At 36.7% G+C, this 16,480-nt stretch overlaps 3 protein-coding genes across 15 annotated transcripts; all 3 read left to right on the plus strand.

Annotated features, from left to right (window-relative positions):
- The first annotated feature begins 3,679 nt into the window (after positions 1–3,679).
- LOC126582348 (protein JASON-like) lies at positions 3,680–7,326 on the plus strand. Of its 2 annotated transcripts, XM_050246475.1 has the most exons (8): positions 3,680–4,035; positions 4,670–4,718; positions 4,827–4,906; positions 5,405–5,655; positions 5,907–6,126; positions 6,208–6,678; positions 6,759–6,841; positions 6,942–7,326. In XM_050246475.1, exons 1-8 carry the CDS (start codon positions 3,856–3,858, stop codon positions 7,048–7,050), a joined length of 1,443 nt encoding a protein of 480 aa, XP_050102432.1. In that variant the 5' UTR covers positions 3,680–3,855; the 3' UTR covers positions 7,051–7,326. The 2 variants fall into 2 exon arrangements, with proteins under 2 accessions (XP_050102432.1, XP_050102431.1); XM_050246474.1 differs by having other exon boundaries at positions 3,681–4,035; positions 5,907–6,678.
- Positions 7,327–7,599: 273 nt separating this feature from the next.
- On the plus strand, positions 7,600–16,280 carry LOC126582349 (glutathione S-transferase F9-like). 12 transcript variants are annotated; one of them, XM_050246478.1, is made up of 8 exons: positions 12,109–12,288; positions 12,604–12,668; positions 12,762–12,830; positions 13,886–13,928; positions 14,225–14,434; positions 14,524–14,762; positions 14,870–14,918; positions 15,530–16,280. In XM_050246478.1, the coding sequence occupies exons 6-8, from the start codon at positions 14,619–14,621 to the stop codon at positions 16,012–16,014; spliced, it is 678 nt and encodes a 225-aa protein (XP_050102435.1). In that variant the 5' UTR covers positions 12,109–12,288; positions 12,604–12,668; positions 12,762–12,830; positions 13,886–13,928; positions 14,225–14,434; positions 14,524–14,618; the 3' UTR covers positions 16,015–16,280. The 12 variants fall into 12 exon arrangements, with proteins under 12 accessions (XP_050102444.1, XP_050102443.1, XP_050102435.1 ...); XM_050246484.1 differs by having other exon boundaries at positions 12,768–12,830; XM_050246476.1 differs by lacking the exon at positions 13,886–13,928.
- On the plus strand, positions 9,798–11,211 carry LOC126582350 (glutathione S-transferase F9-like). Its single transcript, XM_050246488.1, has 3 exons — positions 9,798–10,017; positions 10,105–10,153; positions 10,580–11,211. Exons 1-3 carry the CDS (start codon positions 9,874–9,876, stop codon positions 11,029–11,031), a joined length of 645 nt encoding a protein of 214 aa, XP_050102445.1. The 5' UTR covers positions 9,798–9,873; the 3' UTR covers positions 11,032–11,211.
- Positions 16,281–16,480: the final 200 nt, after the last annotated feature.

Raw genomic sequence — 16,480 nt, forward strand, 5'->3', positions numbered from 1 at the left:
TAACAAATAAAAGAGGCCATTGCACTTGCACGTAGAAGAAAGCTATAAGACACTCGCTCACGCATGCTTGGCTTGTTGGAGCATTTTCAAGATAGTTCACAAAACTGAATTTGAAGTGTTACATAAGATTTTTTTATGCTCCAACAGAGTTGTCAAATAAATCTGCAAATTTTAAAAAATGTCCTACACTCTCTAGAAGAGTCTCTATCCCACTCTTCAAATGTTTTTTTTCTTCTGATTATTCAAACATGTCTTTGTCAAGGTATATTAAATGAAATAATATAAAAAAAAAAAAAGGTCACATGATGGAAATATATAGTAAAAATAATACTAAAATTTGTGAAGTATGTTGGGATAAAGTTTTGAATCAGCGACTTTTAGTCTTCAAATTATCACGTGGTTAACAAACTTGTATTTGAAAAAGTCACATTTAGGGACACGGTTGAAGATGCTCTTAGGTAACCGTTAGTTATACTTTTTTTTTGGGAATATATACGATAGTATTTACATTAAGAAATGAGAGAGTTAGCTAAGTCTCACAATGATTTAGCCATAATAATTTAGTTCAAATTCGTTTTGACAAGAATCAAACTCTTAGCTGTACTTAAGTGTAAATAAAATAAGTATAACAATGAAATCCATATTCATCAACGACTATCTGTTAGCCAAACATGCATGGAAGATTATCTCTTAACAAAACGCTTGCACGTATTCAAACTTGGATGTTACTAATTTCTTTCAATAAAAATGATGAAATTTACACTCTACTGACGACAACATAACTAGATAGGCTGTATATATAGCTCATTAGTTTTGAAAATTTGACAACTAGAACCAAGAATATCTGATATAAAAAAGGTCAAAAGGTCAGGCAATTTGCTCGCTTTGTTAAGTCCAAATTCAATGCTCTCCCCAAATTGGACTCCATTGAAAATATAGTTTGGAAAAAATGAAAACGAAAAACAGGACTTTATTAGCCCAAGTTTCATAATAGTATAGTTCGGCCTAGGACCATTCTTCAAGACTGAGCTAAAACACCTTTGAGGACCTAATAACTCAACTATCATGTACTGTCCTCATTATAGATTTCCCCCCCTAAGCATAGCACCATGTGCATGGTTTGCACATGAGCGCAGTGACGGAGCCACTAAAGGGCCATAATGGTTCTTGTTTCATACTTATTTTTCTTCTTCTTCTTACTACACAGATTTTATTGATGTATATCAATTTAATATCCTTAAAACTCCTTTATGTTCCAAGCCAAACCTTATTTTTCTCTTCATCCCTCTTAAAGCGGTGCAGTCTTCCCTTCCACTCGTCATTCTATCAATTTTTATGCAAATTACTCAAATCTCTCAGATTCTGAATTCAAATTACCTATATATGTGAGCAGCCTTCGCACACATGAAATCTTCGTTGAGCCACTGCATGGGGAACTCATCACATCCGCTCGTTTTTAATTAAGCTATGAAAATGGAAGGATGGGATTTGATTGTGTTTGGTGCATGCGCACTTGATGCACACATGTGCCCAGAAGAGAAAACCTCGTCTTCACTAAGCTTATGGTGCAATGAACAACTTGGCTTCAACATCTCATAGTTTAGAACTTTGGATGATTAGGTCGCCCTCGTGATCTCAGACCCAATGACTTGAAAGAAAGTAACTTTTAGTATGTATCGTGGTAACCTTTGCTTTTCATGTCCTTTGTTTGTATGACATGCCACCCCACACAGCTACTTCGCACTTGCATAGTGCACAATATTACACATCATGAAAAGGGGTAAGAAAACCATGGGGCTAGCTTTACTTTTGTTGAAACAATCAACAATTGGTAGCATACTACAAGTGTAGTTTAATTAGGCCAATTAGTCAGGATGATGTGTTGTGTTCCTCCCTTAAATTTAAGTTCAAATTCTCGTATTAGAGTGTGATATAGAGAATATCACATTATAAACTAAAAATTTTTGAGGTTATACTATAAAACTAATTGACAATATAAGAAATAGTCTAACTACTTATAAGTTCATGCACAATCTTTCTTTTCCTGATGTGAGATTTACACTCTCAACATAAACAAACAAATAAAAAATGAATAACATACTAACCAAGATATAATCCACTTTATATATTTATTGTCAATTCGGTCTCCCTCATATTCTCTTTTTAATAAAAAAATTTGTTATCACAAATGGTGAATCGTCCTGATAGCTAGATAACTTTCTTCTTCAACTCAATGCATTTCAGGTTCAAAGTTCAAACACTCCCTCATAATTTATTTTAGAGGAGTAAAACAATTTGTAATAAAAACAAGAATAAACTTGATATAAGTCTAATTTTGTGAGTCATTATTGGGTTTAGTCTGCTTTGTTGGGTTAGATCCATTGAGTGATTATCCACATCATTTTCTTTTATTATCTTTTTATTAAATTGTGATGAATGTCATTTATATGTTTATCTTTTACTCAATTTTAGGATTAAATATAAGAAAGTTGTGGCCTTTTTCTCTAAGGAGAGTGCGACAAAGAGAGAAGAGAGAGTTGATATGGGATGTGTATTTCCTGAAGTAAACCGGAAATGATTACTTGCCTTGCATGTAACTATCGTAAAAGGATAATATCTTCTAGGATCCTAAATACAATCTATTAATGATTTACACAATCACATGCTAGAATTTTTATGTCACAACAAAGAATTAAGTATTGTTTCTCCTTTCTTATATACCTCCATCACAGGTTAACTTTATTAACTAATGTTGTGGGTACTATATATATCAACATATATACTAGTATGGATTTAGAAATGTATGGAAGATGAAATTTTTCATGGATGACAGGTAAATTAATTTTTTTTTAAAATTTTGTAGATACATTTATCTCATGTTAATTGTATTTTATCAATTTGTGACATAGGTTTTATACATAGTAACATATAAATTTTGATAAATTTTGTAAATTCTATGTGGGCAGAACGTGGGATGATAATGTGCACGTCTCTATTATTTATTTTAGTTTTTTTTGTATATATTTTTTTATGACAAAATTATCCGTGCGAATTTTGTTCTATTATTTTCAGTAAGGTTTGAATTTTTTTGTTTTACGGACTTTTATGTCCAAATTGTTTTGGTGAAGCCTTGAGACACAAAAACTCACTTCTGACGTTCTAATATTAGAAATGACTATTTACACTAAAAGGGAAATGATGGATTTAGTCTCAAAATGAGTTAACAATAATATGGTTTAAATTCATATTTGACAAGAATCGAGTCTAAAACCTCGCACTTACAAGTAAAGAAGAATATTAGTAAACCGTAGTAAGTGGTATGTATCCAATTATTAAAACAAAAGAAGGAAAATAGTAACGACAATTTGTACAGAGATACATACAGAGACGTTATTTGTCCAAACAAATAAACCTCTAATCACAGACATTCTTACTGAAGCATCTTTAATTCCCTACACCCTTCACTTCCATATCCAACAAATACTCGCGCTTCCCCATAAGCTTATTTTCATTTATGCCCCAATACTTCAACATTATTACAAAATCATCACAACTCGCTCCACGTTTCACGTCCACAGAGCGAGTACATTGTACCTCGCACTCGATCGAGTACCTTCACACCCAAAACGCACCCCGTCTGGCGAGGCGTATCTGTTTCCCTTTCCCTCGTTTTGTTTGTTCAAAATTCAAAAACGACCCATCAACTCCAATTCGTCACTCTCTCTCTCTCTCTCTCTCTGTCTATCTCTCTCTCTCTCTCTCTCCTGAACCAATAATTCACCTAAAAAAGAAGAACCAGGAACAAGCTAGGGTTTTGGATTCTCCCCTTTTTTCCCCATTTATTTTACGAAATCGATGTTATGCCCGCTGTTGAAGCGCGGAATAGGGCATCTGTGCAGATACGCGTTGAGGTTCCTTGACAGGTCGATTTCGCGAGCTATGGGCTGCTTCTTCGGTTGCTTTCGGGTCAAGGACGATCGCCACCTTCGCTGTCGGCCTCACCTTGTTTCTCAGTCCTCTCGTAACCCCCAGACGGTAAGGTTTCCGTTTGGTTCCCGAGAAAGTCCGGGAAAATGTTTTTCTTTTCACTGGCCATTTTTACTCTGCTGCGAATTACCAGTGTTTCTGTGAAAATTTGAGAAATTAGGGTCAATTGAGTGTTAAAGTACTAATCTTGATCTTGAATTTAGCCTAAGATTACAGATTTTAGATTTTTTGTAGTTTCAATTTTGATCTGGGTGCTGCCGGTATCATTGAAATTGGAATTAAAAAAAAAAGCTCTCTTCTAAAAAGCCCTGAATTCGTTCTGGTTTTTCCGCTGCCCTATGCGGCGGCACCTCTTCTTTTTCCAACTTCTTTTATGGCTCTTCCATCCACAGTGGTGATGGACTTTCCACCCTATATGGTGGTTCTCTTCTTTCTTTATCCCTGTGTAAATTTATCCTCCCACTTCAATCACTTCCTCCTTCATCTCTTCCTCCCATCTTTCCATTTCCCACCTCCTGATTCAGCTTTTGCGCCCTCTATTTTCCCCAAATCAATAACCCAACAATGAAATGTTGCTTATCGTTATTTCAATTTCATTTTCTCAGCTGCCAAACAGTAGATTAGTGGGTTGTGTATAATTTTACACTGATTTCTTGTTTTTCTGTTTCCTTTATTTTATCAGGAAGTTGTGATATCTCAAAACCGTTTGTCTTCTCTATTTTCAGCTGAAGGTAGATTATCTTTAGTCCATGCACATAAACTAATTTATTCGATCTGAATCTATATATCTCGTTGCTGATTTTATTTTTTCTGGTCTGATTTGTATATAACTCTCAAAGAGAAAGAAGGTTCTCCAAGCAAAGATTGGGAAAGTGCTTCTTATGGGACTCCACAAATTGACAAGGAGCTCAGGAAGGAGGTACGTTTTCCCTTGTGAGCTAGCGGATTCAAAGTTTAATGTAGGTAATATATTAAGTATAACAGTTCAGATTAAATTATTTCCGATGCGTAGTGCTCGGAAATTACATAATTCAAATGCCCATTTTTGCCAATCAATTTTCTAGGTGGTTTCAAATGTTATAACCTTACCGTCCTTATCTCAATCGTTTGAAGTGAAATAAGGCTACATTGTTGTCATGTACTCCAATTTATACTCTGAAACAAAGACTTTGTTTTCCAGTACATGGTGTTTAATTGGAGCAACACGCTTCAGTTCCAAAGTGTTGCTTCACAAGTTAGAACTTGTGGAAGTCAGTGGAGCTTTGACTCCCGTCTTGTGCAGTATGTTTAAGTAATGTCATTGTTTCTAGGTTACACTGTTTTGGATACATTTCTAGATTAAGTCTTTAGTTATATGAATTTTGCGTACTGCCAAAAAGATAATGCTTTTACTTATGCACTGCACCTTATTCTGCAGGCCAAGTTTCTTAAAGCTTGTGGTACCATAGCCGAAACACCAGCTGAAATTCATAAAGTGTCTTCAACGTTGAATGGCTCACCCCATCGTGATAGAGATTCAGAGCCTCCAAAATTCAACTCACAGCTTCCAAAGACATCCATTAAAAATCTTCAGCAAGAGTTGGATCAACCAGATCAGCCCCCTACGCCTATGAAGTTCAATGAAGAGTGGGGAAAGGGTTCAGGTCCTTCTGAGCATACGCCTAGCAGGTTCTACTTATAACTGTTTTGAATGCTTGAGCATTAGTACATTTGCTGCTTAAAGATGGGATGGGAGGTTTGCTAAACCAGAATTTCACTCTGTATTATTATTAGCAATGAAGTTCTTTTTGGCCATCTCATTGTTTTTTAGGAGAGAAAAATTGGTCTTTTTTTTGTTGGTGTGTTGCCTGGACTTTGAGGAACTATTTAGTACAAGTAAATATAACTGACATTTTCCCAATTTCATTTTGTATCTATAGTTTTGTATCGAACCAACAGAATAATGGTAGGACCACAATCAGCTCTTCTGGAGGCAGCGGAATAGGTACTGATTCAACAGTCAAGAGTCATACTAATCGGACTGAGAATATTACAACTCCAGATGTCCAGTTCAGGGGCAAGGCTGTTCGCTTTGATTGCAATAATGATACAAATTCCTCCAGAGGTTCTTCATCCGAAAATTATAACCAGAGTTCAAAAGTATGTGAAACTCCAGGAAAACAGAGCATATCAAAGCCTTCAGTTTATCCAACCCCACTAACCCTTTCTGATGAGATGCAGACACCAGGAACTGTTTTCCCTGCAAACCTGGAAAACTTTCCAAATGGAAAGGCTCGAATCAGGTCCCAGTACGTGTATTCAGTGCAAAACCCTGGAGACGGCATCTCTCAACAGAATGTACTGAAAGACGAAGATCCTATCTCACATGGACTTTCTGTTGAGCAAAGAGAATCTCTTAACCACTGGGGAAATGCAACCCCTATATCAGAAGAGGGGGCGAAACAAATTTCATCCGGACAAGAGGTCAATGTGGAATCAAGTTTGTCCACCTGGTTGAAGCCAGTAACTCAAGATAACAACAATCAGTTTGGTTATGTTCCCGGCCGAACTCGTCATTTTGGAAGAACTCCTGGGGACAGGCCTATCATTGGGCTTGTTGCTACTCACTGGAACGAAGATGAGCCTACTCGTGTCTCACCCAAGTGGTGGGATGGGAACGGAATCCCAAACTCAACAAACAAATACAAGGAGGTTTGTTTGACTGCCTTCTACTTCTTTTTTCAGCTTTGGATCTTTAAAGCAGTGTGTGAAGGTAGATTTTGAATTTGCAGGATCAGAAAGTGAGTTGGCACGCTACTCCATTTGAAGAAAGATTGGAAAAGGCATTGTCCGAAGAGAGTTTCATCTCTCAGAGGTAGGCATTGCAATCTGTTTTCACAATGTTCTTCAGTGCTAAAGAAGCATTGATTTTCCTTGACAGAAAATCGGACAATCAACTCTATTTGGTTTTGCAGAAAAAATATTGAGGGGAAGCCGATTGTTTTTGACGAGAATGATGAGAGCGATACAGCCCTTTCTCAGTTGCAATCTTCATCGCAGCCGAAATCAGTGGTTTCGTTCTGATGACAGTGGTGGTGTTATCCCATTTTGTTGCTTGCTCCACAAGATATTTGTTGTTGGTGAGAAAAATGAGCTCTTTAGAAAAACCCTAGATTTGAAGTTTGTTGGATATATGGTGAAATTGGTAATTGGCTTTTGCATCAAAAAGCCAATGAAGTGGATTCTGGAAAGTTTTATTACTGTGTCAATATAGTCATGCTACGGCAGCATACTGAGCTGTTTATAATGTGTACAGAGGTATTGGAATTTTTCTCTCAAAGTTCTTTGTGAGGTTCTTAATTTTCCGATGTGGGACTTTAACTTCTTGGCACATGACAAAACTAATTGCTCGTTAATATGGTTTGGGTGTTTACAGACCATATCAATGGAAAGAGCGATTTTCTCTTGCAACCATATCACCACATATTAAAGATTTATTGGACGGTTTCACTTTCTAAACACATGACAATTATGAATTGGTCCAGGAATGCCATTGAAATAAAAAAAACACGATTGTCAGAGAGAATCTCTATTGAAAGAGAGAAGTTTCTTACATCAGAATGCCAGTCTGACAGTATCAAAAGATAATTGAGCACTACGACATGCTTTAAGATATTTGTCAGCATAATAGTTCTTTATATGTACAAAGATGTCACAATTTCAAGAAATTTGATGTAATTTTCAAGTTTACGCAACTAATTTCAAACCTACCTAGTAGCCACCTACCTTTAGTAGTTTTATAATTTGATACTCCCCCTTGTGCTAAGCTAAGAGTTTATCAAAGTAAAAGAACTGGAGAGTCTATATAAGAACTGGACACAAAGTATGTTCTGCACAGACGAAATTCTCGGTTTAGCAATTTTCAACAACATTTGCAATGGTGGTAAAGGTGTATGGCCCTTTCTACGCTTTGCCGAAGCGGGTGCTAGTGTGCCTTGTTGAGAAGGAGATTGAATTTGAGACCAGCCCCATTGATCTCTTCAAGGGTGAACACAAAACTCCTGAGTTTCTCAAACTACAGGTTAGCTCTAGCTATTTAATCAATTTTTCATTGTTATTTCCTTGTCGTAATCTCTTTCGGAATTATGTACATTGATCTTGTCTGCATTGCTTTGCCTTTGTTTGTAGCCCTTTGGACAAGTTCCTGTCATACAAGATGGGGATTATACTTTATATGGTATATGCTGGTTTTAAATTGCCAGGGTTATGTAGTACTCAACCCAGTAATTATGTTTTATGTATTTAGTTTGCTTAATCTACAAAGTTTGATCACTAATTACATCCTGATGTATAAAATTTGGACGTGATTTTAAATATGTGTGAAGCATCAAATAAACATTTGAATGTTTGTGCAGCAAGAAATTTTGTGCAAATTGTTTGATGAAAACCTTGTTCTCCTTTTTCTTTTCTGCATAAATATAATGATCTAACAAGTTCTGCGATAAAACGGGTCAAATTTGGTCTGCAGAATCACGCGCAATCATAAGGTACTACGCAGAAAAATACAGCTCACAAGGGACTGATTTACTTGGAAGGACGATTGAGGAAAGAGGCCTTGTAGAACAGTGGCTAGAGGTTGAAGCAAGCAACTATCACCCGCCACTCGACAACTTAGTGATCAACATTTTGTTTGCCTCGGCATTGGGATTTCCTTCAGACCCGAAGATAATTCAGGAGAGTGAAGAGAAGCTTGGGAAGGTGTTGGACATTTACGAGGATAGGCTGTCGAAGAGCAAGTACTTGGCCGGTGATTTTTTCAGCCTTGCTGATCTTAGCCACCTTCCGTTCACCCACTACTTGGCAAATAGTATGGGGAAGGAGTATATGATAAGGGACAGAAAGCATGTCTCTGCTTGGTGGGATGATATTAGCAGCCGACCATCTTGGAAGAAGGTTCTCCAGTTTGGTGCTCCGTTTTAAGGTATTCGAAGAACTTGTTGTATGTAACGAGTGTATACAATGTTTGTCTCATAATATTGTCACGTTAAGAATATGATGTAAGAAGTTATTATGAGATGAACGTTGAATTCACTTATTAAAGGGTCTGGTCAAAATAAATAATTGAAAGTACTGGTGGGAATAGTGTAATCTGCCCCTGGTAAATTGCTTCAACACATAATAAAGCATTTCTGCTGGATGCGTAACTAATGATTTGAATCGATTTATGGATCATGAATGCCTATCACTTAAGCTGAATTTGGGAACTTTTTATAAAGTTGGTGGCCTATTGAGGACTCTGCCAATTTGGGCATAGGGTGGTTTGTCTTTAGGGATATCCTATTCCCGAACTGGCAATTGTTTCACGAGCTTCTTTATAATAAATCGAGCAAATGTACAATGGATTTCTAGGAGTGATTTGAACTCGGAATTTCTGTCTATGATCATTTGACCTATCGGTATTTAGTGTCTACTTTGGCGGGGGTGATTCTAGATCAAATTTCATGAATATCGGTTGTTGAGTCAAAAGACAAGAAATTGAGTTGAATATCAGAGTGCGCTATAAAGAAGAAAGCCGTTTAGTTGGATCATATGAATACAAAAGAGGGCAGATTGATTTCCACGACTTCAATGCATTTCACATGCTTTCTCATCACATTTGTCTCCTTTTTACTCGTTTTTGTCATGACCTCCATTTCATTATACGCCACATACATTGTACGTAATTGTCATTCCCCTGCTACCTTTAGGAAGCTACAAATGGATGGATGTATGCATGTGATGTGAGCAGTCCCACCTACCCTCCAGTCTCCACTCCAATTTTAACTTCTTCCACTCCAATTGTTGGCGCGTCACCTATATAATAATAAGTAGAGAACCAGAAGCTGGAGTTTGCAGAATATCACAAGAATGGTGGTGAAAGTGTATGGCCCTCTGTACGCCTCCCCAAAGCGTGTGCTGGTATGCCTTGTTGAGAAAGAGGTGGACTTTGAGACAGTCCCCATTGATCTCCTCAAGGGAGAGCACAAACACCCCGACTTCCTCAAATTACAGGTTAGCTAATTAATCACCTCTTAATCCAATTGTTTGTGATTGTTTTACTCCTAAACACTCTGAAAATTATATTTTCTTTAAATGCAGCCATTTGGATCCGTTCCTCTCATTCAAGATGGGGATTATACTCTATATGGTATGCTCTGCTTTCTTGCTAGCTCATGATTTTTTTTTTTATTGTTTTATGTTGAGAAAGAGGTGAATGCTTTTAACCAACTAAGCGGAACAAAATTTATCATCTTTTAAGACTTCCATTTTGTGGGTTTACTCAGTTCTTCATTTGAAACTGTATGGAGCATCAGATTGCCATAGGAATGTCTGTGAAGCTAGTTATTAAATTTTGTTTGACAATACACTTGCTCACTGGTTTCTTAACACCAATGATTTAACAAGTTCTTGTTAAAGAATGTAAAGTTGGACATCGGAGACCTGAAAAAATAAAATACAACACATAGTTAGTAATTCCACTACTAATAGCACCAAGGGCTTTTGAGATAGAACCCCGCTGGTCCGTCTCTATGAAATCTTACCAGTTCTTTGATAAAATCGTCTTTGATCGCAGAATCCCGCGCAATCATAAGATACTGCGCAGAAAAATACAAGTCCCAAGGGACTAATTTGCTGGGTAATACAATTGAGGAAAGAGGGCTTGTGGAACAATGGCTGGAAGTTGAAGCACAAAACTTCCACCCACCAATCAACAACTTGGTGCTTCACATTCTGTTTGCCTCAGTTTTGGGTTTTCCTTCAGACCGCAAGATCATTCAAGAGAGCGAGGAAAAGCTGGGAAAAGTGCTGGACATTTACGAGGAGCGGCTGTCGAAGAGCAAGTACTTGGCCGGTGATTTCTTCAGCCTTGCTGATCTTAGCCACCTTCCATTCACTCACTACTTGGTGGCTAATATGGGAAAGGAGTATATGATAAGGGATAGAAAGCATGTATCTGCTTGGTGGGATGACATTAGCAACAGACCATCTTGGAAAAGAGTCCTCCAGCATGGTGCCCCATTTTAACGTTGATGTACTATGTAAGAAGTTTTGGCGTACAACGGTTTACACAATGTGTTTTGAAGTAGTAATGATGTGTTGTGTGAGATGTTATTGCGAGGGGAGCGTTATATTCGCTTTTGTAGTTTATAATAACCTTTGTACCTTGGGGTTGGGGAAAATAAATAATAGTGCTTGTTGGAATAATGTGCTATCTTCTTTATCCTTTGCTTTATCAAGTCTTAGCCGATAAAGAGTATTTGATTCTTTTCTGAAAGAGATCACTTCATCAGCTTTTTTAGTGAAATGAGGCGCTCTATGATTAACTACTCCCAAGTTTCATTCAAAGTTCGGCACGTAGACGGCCGAACCATTTTACAATTAAGACACTCATCTCTTTTGAGTATCTATGTTGATTTCAATTAGGCAGACCTATATTCTCATAAATATAGTTGATATTGCCGAACCTGGTACAAAAGATCTAGAACTTCATAGGATTTGCATAACCAGAGGCCAAGAGGGTTCAATCCTTTGCTTAAGTTGCTCGGTTCAAAAGTCAACAACCCATATCACCACATCACCACACAAGATTATTCGCCTCATTGAGAGCGATATAGTATTAATTCATGTGCTATAATGTTGATAGATAATATGATTAATATGTCATTGGAATCAATAAAAAGATACAAATGTTAGCATAAGTGGATGTAATAACATGTGACGGTCGGCCGAAGTAAACAATAACGTTTGTGCAAACAATAAAATTTTGTTCATAGTTGTACTAGGGAAAAAAATATTGAAAGGTGGGTGGATGATCACTTTGGTAGTGATAACACTATACTAGTTTATGTACTTAATTTCAAACTTTTTATCAATTTATTTTGTAATTTTAAATTTTTTTAATAAAGTTATTTAGAGAAGCTTAGTTCACTTTCTCACATTTTAGTTTAGATAATATTATTTGTTAAAAAGAAAAAAAAAGTTGTATTAGGAGCCTAGTCAAGCATAATTTCAAATAACAACGCTTTTAAAGGAAGAGATTTTTCAGTGCGCTGGAAACGCGATTAGTCACCCAAGTGCCACAATACAATACAAGTAAACGGTTGTGCCCTTTACTTCCACGCTACTGCCATCGTATCTTTCTCTTCGTTTTTCAGTTCCTTTTCAGTGCTTTTAGTCGAATTTTTTCCCCATTGCGTTTGGTTCCCTTCTTTTCCAGCGGTTTGCTCTCTCTTCCTCTCTGCTCTCTTCGCCTCGCTTAGTCTCAGAGTGGATAGTTTTGCGGTGAGTTCTTCTAATCTCGCATCTGGGACCGTTTTCTTCGGACTGTATAGATTGTGTTCTCTTGATTTTTAAATGGTAGAAGCTTTTTGGGTTCAATTTAAATGGGTTGTTATCAACCATTGAATTGCTTTTTGCGCATTCTTCTCTGGGATACCTCGACTTCATTGGTTTTTCGCCCTCTATTTTTCTTCGTCTGAGATTTTGTTCTCTGTCGCTCTGCCGATTCATCGGTTTCTTGCTTTGTTCTCGCGTGTTTCGTGGGTTTCCTCGCATAGTTTTTGTGCACGTCTGATGTCGTTTGGTTTTCGATTTCAGAGATTTTTCCCCATTTTTTATTCGATTGGAAATTGGTTTGGACTGATCTAATCCGGCGTTTCCAGGTAAGTATTGCATGTTTATCAGTCTATATGGTTTCGATTTTCTGTGTTTCGTTTCATAGTTTCTCTAAATGTCTGATGCAAATTGGTTTTCAGTTTCAGGAAACGGTGCCTTTGAAAATTTGGGAGTTTCGATTTCGATTTCCCAAGTTCTCTGTGTTGAAGGTATTTGAATGTGTTTTAATTTAGTTTCCTTTGTTTTGCTTGCACCTGAGTTTTTTTTTTTAATTTTGTTTTGCTTATTTGGAAAGATTTTCTGTCATGTTTTTTCTATGTGTTTCGGTTGTGGGTGCGTTCATAGTATTTTTCTTTGTAGAATTTCAGGATTTAACACTGGTGGATTTAATCTTTTTGCTTAAAAAATTGCTGCTGTTGTGATACAATAAAATTTATATTCACAATTTCCAATTTGACAAAATACTTTATTGCCCTGTGTTATCTTTTGTGATAAACATATGAAGGCACAAAAACAACCACACAAGCCTTACCCATTTAGATAAGCATTTGTATCCATGTTTACACATCTATCTTAAATGCTGTCTTGCAAAATGCAGTGGTTAATTCCAAGTTTACCATCTAATGTGCTATTAGATACTTTTTTTCGTGAAATTGGATACTTTGTTTACAACTTAATAATTTGATTACCCCTTTAGTTGCATAAATTCAGTAAAATTTTGAGGTTGTAGACACTTAACTGCTGAATCTCTACGGTTTCTTTTGTTTTGTCCAATTGTTGTCATTATTCTAATTGGGTAATTTAAGGTTTTTTACTGTGTTTATTTATTTGCTGATAAATTAGTGGGTCTAAACTCTTATTTGAATTGAGGAAAACAGAGAACTATCCAAGCTTCGTAGAGAACATGCACCAGTTTCCTGTCATCCTATATTTATTCCTTCATTTGGGTAACACAGCTTAATGAAATAAAATTTCAAAAATATGTTAATTTCATGCTTTTGATTCGAGTTTAAAACTAACATTTACATTCACAGTGTATCTTTTGCTCAGTGGATAAACAACTGTAAATGAGCTTGACTATGTCAAATTGAATGTTTTAGTGCCCACCACCTATTTGATAAAAGATAGTGTCAAAACTCCTCCAATATGTGTTCAAGCTCTCCCCCTTCTCTTTCTAATTTATATTGTTTCCATACACTGAAACCATAACACTAAATTCCCAATTTCTTGCCCACAATGATGTGTCTTATATCTCATCAAGAAGCTCTCAAGTCCACCGCACTGTCCAACTTTTTTGCCCACTTCAGGTACTGCTTTTAGCATCAAAATCCTATGTATGTCTAACCTTTCTTCGCATTTTCAGTTGTTTTAGTGAAATGATGTGCATGAATTAATACAACATAAACTTACATAGTTTGTGAATTCAACCATTGAGGTTTCTAACTGGGTTTTTGATTGTTTCACTGAACTTTTATGCGTTTCAAATGTTTAAACATTGACGCTTCTAGCTGAATTTTCGTTGTTTGGTTAAACTTTTATGCTTCATGGTGAAATATAAGTTCACCATTGGTACATAATTAAGATTTGATTTGATATCATTCAGGTTTAATTCGTTCAACGCTCTTGATTGTTTTTTTTCAAGCCAACTACTACATTTTCCAACAAATTTACAAAGAACAACCAAGCTGGATTACAGCCAGATTCCATCAAATTATATCACTATTGGTATTGCAGCTGCCCACCTTACAGAAATTACAAGGTTTGCTCCACCCTATACTTCTTTGATACATTTCATTCAAATTCGTATATTTCGGTAAGAAACAAACTTCTATCTATTCCTTGAGTTAGGTAGAGTTGTAAATATAAGTTTCTACATGTTGGATGCTGTTTAAAAACCCGCAGCATCGTGCGAGCACCTTTGCTAGTAAGAACTAGACACCAAAGTCCGTTCTGCACAGACGAAATTCTCGGTTTAGCAATTTTCAACAACATTTGCAATGGTGGTAAAGGTGTATGGCCCTGTATACCCTTCGCCGAAGCGTGTGCTAGTGTGCCTTGTTGAGAAGGAGATTGAATTTGAGACCATCCCCATTGATATATTCAAGGGTGAGCAAAGAAATCCTGAGTTTCTCAAATTACAGGTTAGTGTTAGCTATTCAATCAACTGTTAGTTGTTATTTGCCTACCATAATCTCTTTCGGAGTATGTATTGATCTTGTTTGCATTGCTTTGCCTTTGATTATTGTAGCCCTTTGGACAAGTTCCTGTCATACAAGATGGAGATTATACATTATTTGGTATGCCGGTTTTAATTTTAATTTTTTCCCTTCTTACTTGCAGATGATAAATATTAATTTGTGGATTGGGTTTTCTTTGTTTGAGATGTAAGTTGAAGGTGATTGTGTTCTAGACCAGAAGCCAGATAACTTCATAGCCAGGGTTATGTAGTATTCACCCCAGTAATTATGTTTTATAAATTTACTTTTGTTTAATCTACAAAGCTTGATTAGTAATCACAACATACAACAACAACAAAGTCTTTATCTCATCAAGTGGAGTCAGCTTTATTGAATCCTAAAATGTCACTGCGCTTAGTTTTGTGTTAAGTCTTTCGTTAGCTCTAAGTATCCCATATATTTTCTTAAATTCTCTTTCTAAGTCTTCCTAGGTTTTCCTCTACTCCTTTTATCATGATCCCCTGTCTCATAATCGCATTTTAAGTTTGTCCTTCATGAGTTCTTATTGCAGTCCTTGCTCTATCTTACTTATCATTTCTTGCTTAGATATATGCTACTAGTACTCTTTTGTGCAAATTGTTGTATGAAAATCTTGTTCTCCTTTTTATTTCCTGCATAAATGTAATGATCTAACAAGTTCTTTGATATAACCGTTCAAATTTGATTTGCAGAATCACGCGCAATCATAAGGTACTATGCAGAAAAATACAAGTCCCAAGGGACTGATTTATTAGGAAAGACGATGGAGGAAAGAGGTCTTGTGGAACAGTGGCTAGAGGTTGAAGCAAGCAACTATCACCAGCCACTCGACAACATAGTCACGCACATTTTGTTTGCATCGGCGATGGGAATTTCTTCAGACCCGAAGATAATCCAGGAGAGTGAAGAGAAGGTCGGCAAGGTGTTGGACATTTACGAGGAGAGGCTGTCGAAGAGCAAGTACTTGGCTGGTGATTTTTTCAGCCTTGCTGATCTTAGCCACCTTCCGTTCACCCACTACTTGGCCAATAGTATGGGGAAGGAGTATATGATAAGGGACAGAAAGCATGTCTCTGCTTGGTGGGACGATATTAGCAGCAGACCATCATGGAAGAAGGTTCTCCAGTTTGGTGAATGCAACGAGTGTATATGTCTGCCTCGCAATATTGCCACGTAAAGAATATGATGCGGGAAGTCATTGTAAGGGGAACGTTGGATTCACCAGTTATGGGGCTTAGTCAAAATAAATAATTGAGGGTACTTGTGGTAATAATGTGATCTGCCCCTTGTAATATGTTTTCTCTGTCTGCACATAAAAAAACATTTTTGCTGGTTCGTCTTTAGGATAGTCTATGCTCGAACCAGCAATTGTTTCACGAGAACTTCTTTCTAATAAATCGAGCAAACCTACGGTGGATTTGTAGGAGTGATTTCAATTCGGAATTTCCGCCTTTGATCATTTGACGTATTGGCATTCACTGGGTCTATTTTGTCGGAGGAGATTCTTAGGTCAAATTTCATGAATAACAGTTGTTGAATCAAAAGAAAAGAAATTTGCATATCTTATACAATTTTGTGACAAGGCATGTCTTATTTACTGGAAAGGGATCCTCTCTGGATCCCTTCCATCTAATCATTCTCAT

This window comes from Malus sylvestris, chromosome 9 (genome assembly GCF_916048215.2).
Source record: "Malus sylvestris chromosome 9, drMalSylv7.2, whole genome shotgun sequence".
Lineage (NCBI taxonomy): Eukaryota > Viridiplantae > Streptophyta > Magnoliopsida > Rosales > Rosaceae > Malus > Malus sylvestris.

Excerpts from the sequence above, each read along its gene's own strand:
- LOC126582349 (XM_050246487.1), top strand. The coding sequence starts at position 7,904 with ATGGTGGTAAAGGTGTATGGCCCTTTCTACGCTTTGCCGAAGCGGGTG. Across the intron at positions 8,048-8,154 it reads CTGAGTTTCTCAAACTACAG|CCCTTTGGACAAGTTCCTGT; the intron begins GTTAGCTCTAGC and ends CTTTGTTTGTAG. Across the intron at positions 8,920-15,954 it reads GCCGACCATCTTGGAAGAAG|GTTCTCCAGTTTGGTGAATG; the intron begins GTTCTCCAGTTT and ends TCATGGAAGAAG.
- LOC126582350 (XM_050246488.1), top strand. The coding sequence starts at position 9,874 with ATGGTGGTGAAAGTGTATGGCCCTCTGTACGCCTCCCCAAAGCGTGTG. Across the intron at positions 10,018-10,104 it reads CCGACTTCCTCAAATTACAG|CCATTTGGATCCGTTCCTCT; the intron begins GTTAGCTAATTA and ends CTTTAAATGCAG. Across the intron at positions 10,154-10,579 it reads TGGGGATTATACTCTATATG|AATCCCGCGCAATCATAAGA; the intron begins GTATGCTCTGCT and ends CTTTGATCGCAG.
- LOC126582348 (XM_050246474.1), top strand. The coding sequence starts at position 3,856 with ATGTTATGCCCGCTGTTGAAGCGCGGAATAGGGCATCTGTGCAGATAC. Across the intron at positions 4,907-5,404 it reads ACAAGGAGCTCAGGAAGGAG|GCCAAGTTTCTTAAAGCTTG; the intron begins GTACGTTTTCCC and ends CTTATTCTGCAG. Across the intron at positions 6,679-6,758 it reads CAACAAACAAATACAAGGAG|GATCAGAAAGTGAGTTGGCA; the intron begins GTTTGTTTGACT and ends TTGAATTTGCAG.